The sequence below is a fragment of the Neovison vison genome, chromosome 14 (genome assembly GCF_020171115.1).
Source record: "Neovison vison isolate M4711 chromosome 14, ASM_NN_V1, whole genome shotgun sequence".
NCBI classification, from domain to species: Eukaryota; Metazoa; Chordata; class Mammalia; order Carnivora; family Mustelidae; genus Neogale; species Neogale vison.
Genome location: NC_058104.1, coordinates 33,954,412 through 33,969,540, shown reverse-complemented (window position 1 = coordinate 33,969,540; position 15,129 = coordinate 33,954,412). Strand labels below are relative to the sequence as shown.

General features: G+C 48.7%; 1 protein-coding gene across 2 annotated transcripts in view; it reads left to right on the top strand.

Moving 5' to 3' along the window:
- The first annotated feature begins 60 nt into the window (after window positions 1-60).
- Window positions 61-15,129, top strand: part of PRKCB (protein kinase C beta) — a 326,959-nt gene continuing 311,890 nt past the window's right edge. The window contains exons 1-2 of one of the 2 annotated variants that reach the window (XM_044233161.1): window positions 61-259; window positions 1,279-1,310. In XM_044233161.1, coding sequence (XP_044089096.1) covers window positions 87-259; window positions 1,279-1,310 — 205 coding nt within the window. In that variant the 5' untranslated portion in view covers window positions 61-86. The remainder of the gene's footprint in view (window positions 260-1,278; window positions 1,311-15,129) is intronic. The other variant, XM_044233159.1, reaches the window with a different exon arrangement.

The window sequence follows — 15,129 nt, the reverse complement described above, 5'->3', positions numbered from 1 at the left end:
CCTCCTCGCGCGCTTCCCGGGCCCGCACCCCGCGGTCCCGCGGCCCCGGGGCCGACACCTTTCGGCTCCCGCTCCCCGCGCGCAAGATGGCTGACCCGGCTGCGGGGCCGCCGCCGAGCGAGGGCGAGGAGAGCACCGTGCGCTTCGCCCGCAAAGGCGCCCTCCGGCAGAAGAACGTGCACGAGGTGAAGAACCACAAATTCACCGCCCGCTTCTTCAAGCAGCCCACCTTCTGCAGCCACTGCACCGACTTCATCTGGTGAGAGCGCGCCGGCGCAGGGCACCTTTCCGGGGCCCCGAGGGCAGCGCCGCGCGCGGAGCCCCCTCTCTGCGCCCCCGAGGCGGGGGACGAGCACCGGCCGACCCCGCGTCCCCCTGCTCCCCGCTCCGGACGCCCGGCTGCACAGTCTGCGGCTTCCTCCTCCCCGGCCCCAGACGGCCGGCCGCGGGGCGCCTCCTTCCCGCTCTCCTCCCGGCCGCCTCGGGAGCGCCCCGGGGCCGCGGCGCGGGCCGGTTCTCCACCTGCCGGGAGCATGGGGTGGTTGTGTCCCTTCCCGGGAGAGCAGCGCCTCGAGTGCCCGCTCGCCCGGGGTTCCCCGTCTCCCCGCCTCCTTCCGGGCTCGCGGTGCCCGCACCCCCTCCCCTCCTTTCCGGGGGCAGCGCCCTGGGTGTCCTCTCTATCTCCCTGCGGGCGTGGGGCATCCTTTCCTCCCCTTCCGTGTCTCCCGCCGTGGCGCCCTGGGTCATCTCTTACTGCGCTTCCCTGCGGGCCAGGGTTCCCCTTTGCACGGCTCAGTTTCCCCCTCTCATCACTGCGGGGACTTTTCTCCCCCAGCTCTCACCCCGTCCCTCTAGGCTTGGGGAGCCTTCTCTCTCTCCCCAGCTCCCCGGGAAATACCACCGCCGCAGGGTCTCTCTCATCCTCCCTCTGGATGCGTCTTTAATTCTTCTCTTTCCCCGAAGGTACTCGGGCATCTCTGTGGGCACATCTCCCGCCTGCTAACCGCCCCCCCCCCAACTCCCCGCGACGGAAACGCTCCCCCCATCCCGCCACCTGGTGGTCGTAGCCTCCTTTTTCCTGCCTTTTGAGGGGAGGTGGAGGTTACAGCCGACCTCCCAGCTGCCCCTTCCCCCAAAGGCGGAAGACTCTTGGGCACCCGCCTGTGGCTAGGAGGTTGCACCTGGGGTAGAGGGGCCGGGGAAGGGGGGTGATGTGGGGAAACTGGCTGGTGGCTGGGCCCCTCCGGCTGCCTGACGTGCCTCTTTCTGTCTTTGCAGGGGCTTCGGGAAGCAAGGATTCCAGTGCCAAGGTAGGCTGTGGCGCTCTGGGAATGACCTTTCTGGGAAGGGATGGTGAAAAAGACTTTCTAGAAGTGACTGAATTAGGCAGAGAGCGAAGGAATCACATTTGTCAGAGTGACCTACCAAGCTGGGAGAGCACCACCACACAAAGGCCCTTTGAAGGGGTGTGTGTATATGGGGGTAGTGATGCGCCATCCGGGAAAGGTGGGTGGAGCCAGAGGCCCTACCTGCCAAGGAAGGGCATGCACCCTTCCTTCCTTCCCAGCAGCAGAAGTGTCAGATCCCGTCTCCGAGCCTATCCTGCTTGCCAGTCTTGCTTCTGGAGGACGTGTGCCCAGGGGCCATTTTTGGGAGGACCCCTCCTCAATTCCTTCTTACTTACCTTTCCTCATCTCACAGAGTAAGGATCTGCTTCCTCCCCTGCTTCACAGAAGTCTCCACAGGTGGCTGCTGTGTCTGCTTATGGTACATCCCCTTGAAATGGGACTGTGGTTGTGCCCCGGGCCTCCTCCCTCTCTGCAAGAGGTCTTTCCAGATGGGGTGCCTCTCAGACACTAGTTTAATTTTGCCTTTTCTAGCTTCTGGCTGCATATAGGAAGGACTCCAAGTGATTGGCTACCTGGGTCCTCACACCTGCTTTGAGATCCTTGACCCCAGCCAGAGAGGTCCAACCTAGTGGTGACTTAAACATGTGTAAGGTGGCCTTGGCCAGCTCTGGTCGCCACTCTCCAGGGTCAGATTACCTGTGGACTTGTTCAGCCCTTAGGCTGTCAAACATTTTTTGAATTTGATGTCAACATTTAGAACCGGGAGATTTTACATAGATACCTGAATTTCCAGCTTCAAGTTTGCAGAGATTTGGTCGCACTTTCTTGTTGCAGCAATCTTTCGGAGCTATTTTCATAGCCGGGGCACGCACTCACCCTTTCATCCCAGTCCTCAAAACCGGGCCTGCTTCCCTCCGGTCTGGCTCCTGTAGGTATTTGAGTTTGCAGCTTCAGTCCTGGAGAGTTTGTTTGTTTGTTTGTTTTCTCCCCAATTTTTGGCAAGGTGTGGTTGAGTTTGGTGGAAAATGTCTCATTTCTGGGGTGTGTCGTAGGCGCACGTGTGCTGTCCTGGGCTGCTGGGTCTGATCAGGAGAAGAAAGCATTAAGCGTTCAAGAGTCAGAGACGTGACTTAGCTGGGTCTGTTTTGGTGTAGCATTGCCCCCTCCTGGGAGAAGTCAAATGATCCCTGGTGGGTGTGGGTGGCATTGTCGGCCGCCCAGGATGCTTGCTGTGTGGCACTGCTGTCTTCTGAGACTTGTGGCGGGTTCCCTCCCTCACCTGCGATCCAGGGAGGACTTGGCCCATCCAGTGAACCTTGAAGACCAACCTCTCTTACCCAGATGGGGAGGAGCCCCAGTCTTGCGCTCTGCACCCGAGGACTTGAACCTGAAGGATCATTAACATACACTGTTACATTAGTTTCAGGTCTGCCCAAATCCCTTGAAAGTGGCAACAGCTTAGAACCCCGTTGCAAAGAGTTGGATTGTTCCTAGATACCAGTGGTGTCTTCATGCTGGAATGTATAGATGTTCTCCGAGATTACCTTTCACTTTCATGAATCAGTTTCTGTCTCTGTCGCTTGCTGGGGTCAGGGGTGAGTTTGGACATTTTTGCTGCTGCTTTCCTTCCCTCCTGCTCAGCACTTACTCTTGCCTGGGGATTCAGGCACTCTCAATGTGTAGGTGATGGCAGGAGATCCTGTTTTTCAAAGCCTGGAAAGTGGTAGGAATTTTCTGGTGTCGTGAGAGTACAGCAGAATTAAAGTTTTTAATCAAATTTAAGCAACTTTAGAGGTAGTACTTTTTTTTTTTTTAATCCCCTTTCTTTGTCTTCTCTCCCTGAGAGGCAGTGTGGGGTAGCAGACATCTGTACAAGCCAGGGGTAGGTCACTGTGGGTTTGAATCCTGGCTTTGAGACTTCCCAGCCATCCTGTTTAGCTCAGATTCCTTGTCCATAAAATGGGCCTAATAACAATACCTACTTTAAAAAGTTGCTGAGTAGGGTCACCTGGATGGCTCAGTCGGTTAAAGGTTTGACTCTTGGTTTCAACTCAGGCCATGATCTAAGGGTGATGAGATCCAGCCCCGATGTCGGACTCCATGCTGGGGTATGGAGGCCGCTTAAGATTCTCTCTCCTCCCTCTAACCCTCCCCTGCCACGTGTACGTGTACTCTCACTGTGCCCAAAATAAATAAATAAATCTTAAAAAAAAAGTGCACCTGATTAAAATGGGATCCACATTTCACAGAGAATAGGTAAGGTTATGATCTCCCACCTCCATCCGTGGTCCAGAGCCCAGGGTCTTAGTTCCTTTCAGTTTTCTGCTCCACCATGCAGGAGTGACCCTGATCTCATGGTCCGAGAAGGATGCTAGACTCTCCGGGCAGCACATCACATTTCTGGCAGCGGGAAGGAGGAAAGGGTAAAAGAAAGGCAAAGGCCACATGCTCCCTGTCACTTCTGGAAGTTGCTGCAAGATATTTCTGCCTAGACGCCAGGAGCTACAACTTAATCACACACCCGCCCCTTGCTACACAGGGGTGCGTGGACCCTGTAATGTTAATTTCAGGTAACCGTGTTCCTGGCTACAAGTTAGGGTTGGGGATGGTGTTTCGTTTGAAGTAGAAGAGGAGGAGCACTTAGGTGGTGAAGCCCATTGATCATTAGACTCTTGATTTCAGCTCAGGTCATGATCTCTGGGTCATAGGATCGAGCCCTGTGTTCAGCTTATGCTCAGTGTGGGGTCTGCTTAAGACTCTCTCTCTCCCGGGCGCCTGGGTGGCTCAGTGGGTTAAGCCGCTGCCTTCGGCTCAGGTCATGATCTCAGGGTCCTGGGATCGAGTCCCGCATCGGGCTCTCTGCTCAGCAGGGAGCCTGCTTCCTCCTCTCTCTCTCTGCCTGCCTCTCTGCCTACTTGTGATCTCTCTCTGTCAAATAAATAAATAAAATCTTTAAAAAAAAAAAAAAAAGACTCTCTCTCTCCCTGGCCCTCTGCCCCTCCCCCTGCACTCAGGCGCACTCTCTCTCAAATAAATCTTACAGGAAAAAAGTTGAAAGGGAGAGGGGATATCGTCTGTGCCATCCTTGGGGAGGAGGTACATAGGATGATTCTAAGGCAGGGAACACATCAAGCCTCCTTTGTGTTGTCATGGGAATTGGGGATGCAAGGATGGGTTGAGGGAGAAAGACGGGAAGTCTATCAGCCATGGGAAACCAGGGATTTCTGTGTGCCTAAGAATAGAGTTCTTTGCTTTTGTACTGCTAGAGCACAACATTCTAGATTGACTGCCACAGGATTTCTCTCCTTTTGTTACCACTCTATTTTCTATAAAACCACTCTCTGTGAGGCAGTCTAAGACTGTCTCTAATGGGGCACTTGGGTGGCTCAGTCAGTTGAGCATCTGCTTTCCACTCATGGTCATGGGCTTGGGGTTCTGAGCTAGAGTCTTGCATTCAGCTCTGTGCTCAATGGGGAGTCTGGTTCTCCTTTTCTCTCCCCCCACCCCTGTTTGTCCTGTATGTGTGTCTCTCTTTCAAATAAATAAATAAATAAAATCTTAAAAAAAAAAAAAAGTATTTTTCTGGTGATGGGCACTGGGGTTGAGGATCCCTATTATGAAATTGACTAAATTCTGGATGAGGAGTAGGACCCCTCAGAGAAGCAAGGCAGTCTTCTCTATGGCATTCTTTAGAGGACCCTAGAACCTTCCTTTGTGAGTTCGTTGTAATGAAGACAAGCCTTTGGGTGGAATTAGACTGTTTTTTTTTTTAAAGATTTTATTTATTTATTTGACAGAGAGACACACAGCGAGAGAGGGAGCACAAGCAGGGGGAGTGGAAAAGGGAGAAGCAGGCTTCCTGCTGAGCAGAGAGCCCGATGTGGGGCTCAATCCCAAGACCCTGGGACCATGACCTGAGCTGAAGGCAGACGCTTAACAACTGAGCCATCCAGGCGTCCCTGGAATTAGACTCTTACCCCAGGAAACTTTTGCAGTTTGGCAGAGAGAAGAACTTTTTCTTTTAAAGGAAGTCAACTTCAGTAGGAATAGGGAGGCAATAAAATCTAGAGATTCGGAATTCAGAGCATGGGGTTGGAGTCAGATAGAACTGCGTTTGAATCTCTACTCTGCCACATACTTGCTCTGTAAGCTACGGGTAGGTCATCTGCCTGTAGTGGTCTCAGTTTCCTGATCTGTAAAATGGGGGCTATTAGTACCTAACTATCTCATAGGGTTATGGTGAACACCAAAGTGTGAGAGACATATCCACAGTCAGTATCCGTGACTGTAAGTGAGATGATCATTATTACTTGATTCATGGTAGGAAACTGTCAAAGTGGGACAGAGTTCATTCTGGAAGTCGTTGAATGACTAGGCTGCTTTCGTGTATTTAGGTAGGTTTTCCTCTCAGGTGTGCTTCTTCATAGACTTTGGGTAACACCAGTGTGTGCACTGCTCAGCGTCTGGGCCCAGCCAGCCAGGCTTGTTCAGATGGTCTTTTCTCACCCTTTCCTTGTGAGAAAGATCTCAGCTTCTCAGGGACACTCTAGAAAAACCCCTGCATACTAGTTTTCTGACTATGAAGACCTAGCAGGGATGATTATAATGAGTAAACCAGCTCTTCCCTTTCCTGTGTAGATCAGAAAACATGTTTTTTAACTTTTTAATCGAAGGTATTTTTTAATAACCCCAAATGTTGAGATGCCTGGGTGGCTCACTTGGTTAAGTGTCTGACTCTTCATTTCAACTCAGGTTATGATCTCAGTGTTGGAAGATCAAGCGGGGCATTGGGCTCTGTGCTGGGCGTGGAGCCTGCCTTAGGTTCTCTCCTTCTCCCTCTGTTCCTCCCCTCCCACCCTCTCTCTTTTTCCCCTCTCTAAAAATAAAATAAATAAAATAAAATAAAATAAAAACAAAAACCACAATCAAAGCTGTATCCAAAGTTAATTTTATTTTTGGCACAGTTTTTCCTGGAAGCTTACAATATATTTTCAGGTTGAACTTTCTCAGTAAAATCATAAAGAGGCCTTTTTCCCCCCCTTTTTTTTGTGCAATCACTAAGTCAGGTTGCAAACTCCTGGAGTTTGCTTCTCTGATTTCATTTTCCTCCCTTCCCAGAAGCAGATCCCAGAGGACTGGGAGTCAAACTCCACTCACCTCTTAGCTTTTTCGGAATGTGTCCTGAGGGTTCTATGTGGATAAAAGGCAGAGGCTTTTTGACTTTGCATTTGATGTTCTGACTTTTATTTTTTCCACCTGACGTGGGATTTCAGGCCCAAAGTCCCCAATGAAATAAAAATCTCTAGGTGAGTTAATTGCTGGATCTTAAAAAGGAGGGCTGATGTGTTGGAGAGGCAGCAGTAAATTCCTCTTGAGCTAGAAGAGGTCTCAGGGCAAGCTGGAAGCTCTGTCACTGGGCAACAGAATACTTTTCTAAGTAAATACGGAAAATACGACCTTTGGAAATGCAGTGGATAGGAGACACACACGTTCTTATAAACTGATTTTAAAAACATGGTATTTCTGAACACTAGCAATGCTGCCAATGTATTGTCCAGAACCACATACAACACATTTATGGTGTACTTGGGTCAGGAAAGGAGAAAGTAATTGGTCAGAGGATGAACCAAAGGTTTAAAACAATGTATACATATTCTTGTTTCTGGAGCCCCTTACTTTCTTTTTCTGCCTAGCTTTCTGTTTCTGTCTCTGCTCGTGCTCATACATGTGTATAAATACACTCGTATGTAACTACACTGGTAGGTCCCGGTTTTGAGAATATTCATCTCCTTTTGATGCTTTTCAGCTACAGGTGATTAAATTAGTGGGTACAGTTTAAAACCCAGTTAGTTCTGGCTCCGGGCTTTTGACTTTGCAGTCCATTGGATTCTTGGGTGGGTAGAGGGATCAGCTGAAAAGTTCATCCTGTCTGACTGGTACATTCAAGAACTTGGGTCTCTTATCACTTTTGGCATCTGATTTAGTATCATAAATTCTTTGACTTGACTCCTCCTAGCTCTCTGTTGAAATTGTGTGATGTTATATATGTAGATTATTGGCCTTTTTATAGAGTATCCGAAATCCATGGTCCTCACATGTGGCATTTGGAGATGTGATGGGTTCTTGAAAATCTAGTAGGAAATTTACATATTTGCTACTCCGTCCATCATTCCATAAATCCATTCATCCTTCCAAAAAGTATTCGCTCGTTGAGTTCTGTGTATCAGGAACTATTTTAAAGGGTGGGGATACACTGGGTGGAGGAGATTGAGAAGATCTTATGTCCTGGGGCTTTGCAGGTAACAGGGAGAGAAGATATTCTATGAATTGTTGCCCCGGTATTTAAGCACACTCTCAAGACGTGCTTTGGAGGAAATGTGAGGGGTGCTATGAGAATTTATAAGGGGATGTCACCTTATGCAAGCATTGGGGTGGAGTTGGCAATTCTTCGATCTTGAGAATCAAACACCGAAAACAAAAGGCAAATAACTTCCCATCCTCTGAAGTAATTGGAGAAAGTCTGAGTTGCCAGGGAACCAGAGCTAAAAAATTGAGAATCGGCTCATATCCTGGATAAAGATTCACAGAAATCTTATCTCTGTGATGTTCCGTAGAGAGGATGAATCTTTCCTTGTGCCGAGGTCCCAAGTGAGATGACTATTTGGTAGGACTAGATCGTTACTTTAAGGTGGCTTCTCTCTCAGTTCGACGGAGAATTTCATCTCCTCTTAGCTAGTAACTCCGCGAATGAGCCGGCTTTCATTTTGTGTGGGGGCTGCATTTTGAGGTCACCCTTACAGCAGACAAGTCAGTCCATTTCAGAGGTGGAGGAGCCAGTCTGTGCCGACAGGTTGAGAGTAAATGAAAAGACAGAGTGCAGCCTGTCATCTGAACCGAAAGTCAGTGTTTAGGGGCTCAGGACACTGCCTCGCACATACCTTCCTTACCCTCCGTCTGGGGCTGACATTCTACGGCTGTTCCTTCTTGGGCTTAGGCAGTGTTTTCTCTCGTTTGGAAGATCATTTGTAAGTAGTTTCACAGGAAAGTCCTGTTGAATCACATACAGAGAACGACCCTCTGTCATTCCTCTCCTGTCTTTCTGATTTCGTCAAGGAGAAAGTCTCCGTTTGGTTCTAACATGTCTTTAATGCCTCTCTAACACAAATTCAGGCACTTAGGAAGTGTTCTTTACTTTTTATTATGAAAGAACTACAGGCAATTTTGAGAATAGAAGGACGTGTTAGTTTCTACCCGAAAACCATCTCCTCCTCCCCTTTTTCCTACTTTCTCTCTGGGCCTCATTTTGTACTGGTTATTTCTTCTTGTGAATAGAGAAGGAGAGTTCATTGTCTTTGCTGGAAATGGTTGATGTTGGAAGAAAGCTCGATGCAGCAGAGAATTGAAAGACACGATGATGGCAGGCTCTGGCAGGGTTGGGAAGAGACGAGAACTTTTGTTCAGGAGTGTCAACCTGTTAATATTACAACAGTTACTGTGGGCTGATACCTTTTCATTGTCCTTTGTCCTGCTTGTCTCTGTCTCCTGGAGGTCTGCTTTTCCCTCAGGCCCCGTGCAGAACGTTGCGCTACCTACTGAGTCAAAAGGGGAACTTGCACTTGGACCAGGAGTCTTGGCATTTGCTAAGTAGATGGAAATTAACTTAGCTCAACAATAACCACATTCTTCGTCGGGGACAGAGGGCAGAGGGGGAATTCTAGACTCTTTCTTCTTTCATCTTGCCACTGCCCAGTGACCAGACTTTGGGTTTCTGGATGCACAGTATAAATTGAATTGAGAGGGCAGGCTCAAAAATCAGACAGACTTGATTTCAAATCCTGCTCTGTCTCCATGACTCTATGACCTTGGGCTGGTGAAACATGATTCTACCATCTGTCATCTATGTATGCACTGACCCACCGATCCACTCAGCCATTTTTCTCTCCATTATTCATTCATCCATCCATTCATTCACCCAACATCAACCCCTTCCCCCATCCATCTAGCTGTCTGTCCATCTCTCCATTCATTCAACAAATATTCGTTGAGTGCCTACCATGGATCAGGCACTGGAACCAGAGCAGTGAACCAGACAGAGTCCCTGCCTTCATGGAGTTTCCATTCTGGTAGAAGGAGAACAGCCATTAACAAATACCTTAGAAGAAACACAACGTCTAAGGTCAGGTTGCGATATGCGCTTTGAAGAGAACTAAGATCCTAGCCGTGCCCTTGAAGAGCTTCCAGGTCTTTTGTGGGGAGACCGGCACGTGGCGAGTTAGTTCCGGCACGTCAGTGAGGTGTGGGATGGCATCCTTACTCCTGGGAGGGGTGGAGAAGCTTCCACAGAGGAGGTGACATTTGGGAACAGTCTTCCAGCAGGAGTAGGAGTTCCCAGATTGACAGGAGGCTGGGGGCTGGGGAGGGTGTTTCAGGCAGAGGACAGCTCAAGTTGAGACATGGAGGAGAGAACAGGACTCATGCAGGGAACAGGAAGGAGGGTGCGCAAGGGGGACAGTGGTGGTGCTTGGAGCTAAACGTCATCTAGGAGGGCTTGGACCTTGTGAAGGCAGGACAGTGACTAGGAAGCGCTTGTTGTCGTTGTTTTAAGGCGGGATGTGTGAGGGTGAGTGACGTGGCCAAATGTTTGAAAAAGAGGAGCGTGAAGTACATTTGAACCCGTGATTGCCGTGACTCAGATCCCGGAATCCCCGGCTTGTGGGGTTGGAGGGCAGCGACCAGAAACCGAAATGACCATTTAGAAGCAGTGGGGGGTTGTCACCCGAGCACGGAAGGGCCGCTGCTATTTTTCACATCATAAAAGAGGCATTTGAATTTTCGTGTCAGTCATATCGTTGATTGTTCTATTTTGGGAGGTGGTTACTGGGCTATTTTTACGGTTCTAACAATAGGGATATCTCTCTTCACTGCATCCTGAGGCGGAGAGGGCCATGGAAATGATTTTTCCTCTGAAAGGAATCCTCCCACTCTCTCTCCGTCTCTGCTGCTGTCACTTATCCAGCACGTGTTAATTGAGCACATGCTGCACGGGGCGGCAAAGAATTTGTGCTTTGGAGACAGAAAGGCATTGGTTCATATCTTGGCTTCTCGTTACGGAGCCTTGAGCCTAGGACTTCAACTCCGAACTTTTGTTTCTTTAAAGGGGAAAGGAAGTAATCGGATCTCGTTTGTAGGGCACGTGCCAAGTGTTTCCTTAGCGCCTTGCCTGACATGCGGTGAGCCCTTGATAAATAACAGCTTTTTCCGTTATTCCTCCGGCTGGGCGCTGTCTGGTCCTGACTCTGTAATCCTGTCGGGGAGGCAAGGGCAGTGCTCCTGAATCAAGGACTTGGTGTGAGAATGAATGTGTTCGCGTAGGGAAGGCAGCTGCCTTAGGTGCAACTTACAATGTGTCTGAGCCAGAAACTCTGAGCTGGGGTCAGAGCAGGGAGGGGAACGCGGGCGAACAACAGTGTTTCCTGCGCAACAGTTCCCTGGCTTTCCATGCTTTAATTTGTGGGAAACCTCCAGAGCTGAATCGAGATCTGTGATGGGCCCATCTGCTGTCTTCATTTGGAAAATGTGTTGATGGCATTTCAACTTTAAATAGATTTCTGACCATTTCACTTTTTCAATTTTGAGTTCCCTTCATCCTCCAGATGGAATGTTTACGTGCTCTTTTGGGTTGAGGAAGAAGCTGCCAAAGAGTGTGGGTGAAGGTCGAGGGTGAAGCCTGCAGGACTGTCTTTTGCCTTGTGATGGTGGGGCTGGTGATTTTTAATGAGCGAGCCCTATTCTGAAGATGTTCCGTCCTTCCCTAAAGGTGGGGGTTATTATTTAGAATTTTGGCAAGGGTGCAAAGGGGAATTTTGATAGCTATCTTTTTTTTTTTTAGCTATCTTTTTTTTTTTAATCATTTTTTAAATGTGTGTGGCAAAATTTTATGGTTGGGAGTATCGATAGTTCTATCTGGGCCAAACAGTGCACTTAAGGCAGTAGGATTGGTATATAGAGTGGGGAAGGACTTCTTTGTACTTCAGTTAGATATTATCTTTGGATGGCTGGCTTTTCTGTTCTTCTCAGGATTAAGTCCAGAATCTCTCTCTCTCTCTCTTTTTTTTTTTTTTTGTTTAAGATTTATTTACTTATTTGAGAGAGAGAGAGAGAGAGAGATAGAATGCACAAGCAGGCAGAGGGAGAGGGAGAGAATCTTAAGCAGACTCCATGCTGAGAGTGGAATCCCATTGTGGGACCCAGTCCCATGACCCTGAGATCATGACCTGAACCAAAATCAAAAGTTGGATGCTCAACTGACTGAGGCACCCAAGTCTTGAGGTGCCCCAAGTCTATAATCTTTTAACATGAGTTATAAATCTTTGTCTGTCCTGGGTCCTCATGAACCTGGCTTATACCTCCCTTTTACTCACTTTTCACTTTTTTGCTGAAGACCCAACTGGTCTTCTTCAATCGTGACCTACTCTTGCCCACCCCAGGGCATTTGCATGTGCTCTGTCTTCAAATTGTTCAAATGCTGTCTTCAAATGCTCTTCTCCCTTCTCTTCCCCAACTTGCCTCCTGCTTCTACAGAACTTAAGCTCGGTTGTCACTTCTTCAGAGAAGCCTTCCCTGATTTTCCATATCAGGTTCCCCATTGTACAAAACCCTTTGTCAGTTTTACATTTTATAATTATCTGTTTGAGTGTTTAATCTTTGCCACCAGAGTGTCAGTTTCATCAGACTAGGGGGGCCACATCTGTCTCATTTCCTGTTTTTTTCTGAAGTACCCAGCTCCAAATCTGGCTTGTAGGATGTACTCAATAAATACCTATCAAATGAATGAATAGCATAGGGGAGAAATGACTCTAGAGAGCGAGTCATCTGATCTGGGTTTTGGTGGGAGTTTTCTATGGCTTGATCTATGATTTTCATAAAAAGTGTATCACTTTCTAGTTTACAGGCTCTGATCATTTTTGTTTGACTTATCCCCTCCCCAAATTGCCCTTATTAGAGCCTGTTGAAGTGATTTTCAGAAGTAAGTGAATGTCATAGTCGTGGTTTGGGGCACAGCTCCATGCTTTGTACACGTTTCTCTGTGAAAATAAACAGACCTTCCACTTGCATCCCTGCCTTTGTTCATTGGGACCCTTGTGGACGGGAGTGAAAAGAATGTCCTCTCACATAATATATTCAGGAAGCCACCTCAGTTGCCTATCTGCAGGATGGCGGATACACAATGGAATATCACACAGCAATGAAAAGGAACATCCTACAGGTACATAATAACATAGATGACTCTCCCAAGCACAATGGGAACTAAAAAAGCCAGACACGATACCTTCTATATGATTCCATCTACTGGATGTTGAGGAGCAGGTGAGACTAATTATAGCAGTTAAGATGGTGATTACCTTGGGGGGACTGAGGGAAGCTGCTAGAATGCTTGCCATTTTGTTTCTTGGTCTGGGTGCTGGTTGCTTGGGGGTGTTCAGGTTGTGACATTTTTTTGAGCTGTATACTTATACCCACTTTTCTTTTAGTATACTGCATTTTATTATTTTTTAAGGATTTTATTTATTTGAAAGAGAGAGCCAAAGCAAAAGAGATCATGAGCAGCGGAGATGGGGAGGAGGAAGAAGCAGGCTCCCCACTGAGCAGGAAGCCCAACACTGGACTCAATCCCAGGACCCTGGGATCATGGCCTGAGCCGAAGGCAGACGCCTAACTGCCTGACCCAACCAGGTGCCCCTACTATATACTTTAATAGAACATTTAAAAAGCAAGTGTAAGTCACCGAGGCTGAACCTCAAAAATGTCACTTGGGACTTTTTCAATTTTATGGACAGAAGTGAAATCCGTATGGGAGACCGGCACCTTCTGGAGTCACCCATTGAGGGATGGTGCCGTTTGCCTTCTCAGGGGGACATCTGCTGCTTCTTTCAATGTTGCCTGTCGGTTGCAAACTGTAGAACAAGGAAGCCAGGGCTCTCTGACAAATTTCCCATCAGATAATTGAGTTCTGTTAATACCCGGGGAAACTTGAGCTCATAAACTCTTCGTAGGGCTTGCATTTAAGAAAGTCTATACTAGTTAAGGTATTAGTAACAATCTGTCAAAGCTGCTATAACAGATAAGCCTTAAGGTCTCTGTGCTTGACGGAAAGGGATTTCTTTCTGCCTCACAGCCCAGACCAGGCAGGTGATTCTGGTCAGGATGTTCTGTGTGCGGCATCACGACTCCATACTTCTCGCCATCAGCCCCGCGGTTGGGAAGAGAATATGAGAAGGCACACTCATTCCGTTACCACCCCAGCCTGGAAGGGACGTATGTCACTACTGCTCACCTTCTGTTGGCCAGGGCCATGTCGATTGCAAGGGGCACTGGGACATGTCAGCCAGCTCTGTCTGGTAGGAAAACACGTTGGTGAACACAGCACCCCCCTGCTCTGGTCCCTGAAGCCATGATTTCCTCTCCCTTTGGGATGACGTATCCAACTTGATCTCACAGTTGACTTCAGACAAACACATTTGACTTTAGGAAAACAGATGTGAAACTCTAGACCTCTTTATCTTATCAAACATATGAGGGTATGTTCCATGGGGGGCATGGTCCATTTTGTTATAAAGAGGGAAATGAAGAAGTGCTCCTTTTGTTTTTAGGTATTAGAATGGGCTGGTTCTTGTCAGAAGTTTTGGTTTCCCAGCTGGTCAGAATTTTTGGCTCTCCTGGTTGCCAGCGGACATCACAAATACTTGTATTTGAGTCACAAGTAGGATCGCCCAGTTCTTTCTTTATTTGAGAGAGAGAATGAAAGATAGAGAAGAAGCAGGGGGCAGAGGCAGAGGGAAAAGCAGATTCTCTGCAGAGCAGGGAGTCCAATGTCAGGCTCCATCCCAGGATCCTGGGATCATGACCTGAGCCAAAGGCAGACGCTTAACTGACGAAGCCACCCAGGCGCCCCACCCAGTCCTTTCCTTTTGCTTATTAGTTTGTCTCTGCTATGGAAGTGTCCTTCGGCGGTTCTGCTGGTGGCTATTTGGACACCTAGTAAACCAATTACCTGTTCTGTGTGACAAACCACCGGAAACCTTAGTGCCATAAAAGAACTATCTTTTTTTTTTTTTTTTTAGCTCTTCCTGTGGATCAGTCATTTGGGCTGGGCTCAGCTGGGTGGTCCTTCTGGTCTGGGCAGGGTTAGCTGTTCTTGGCTGGGCTCACCCATCTGGGGCCACAGCTGAGATGCCTGGGACACCGGGACATCTGGTGGCAGGGGTAGGTCTCTCATCCTCCAGTCTGTGCTCATGGGCATGGAGGTGACCACATTCCAGTCCCAAAGCAGAGACTGCAGGGCCTCTGGAAGCCTACCCTTGGAGCTCAGAGCTTGTCACAGTGTCACTTGGGACATATTCTGCCAGGGAAAGCAAGCCACAAGCCCATCTCAGAAATAAAGGAGGAAACAGAGGAGGAAATAGACTTCCTCTTAATGGGAGAAGCTGCAAAGTGTGGTCGGCATTTTGGGGAACCTACCAGACCAATTTCAGGGCGGCCCTCCTGACTGCTGAGCCCTGTAAAACCTGGCCCTGTGCGGTGTGTGTCGGCTCAACTGCCCTTGCGCCTGCGGCAGGTCCCGAGTGAGTGCTTACTGCTTATACCTAATGTGAGGACCTGCATCATGGGGCCGCGGTGGGGCTGCGTGAAACGCTCTTGTACACAGGGCTCAGCGCAGGGCTCGATGCACGTGAAACCCTGACTACTGCCGCCATCACTACCGTCACTGCCCCGTCACTAC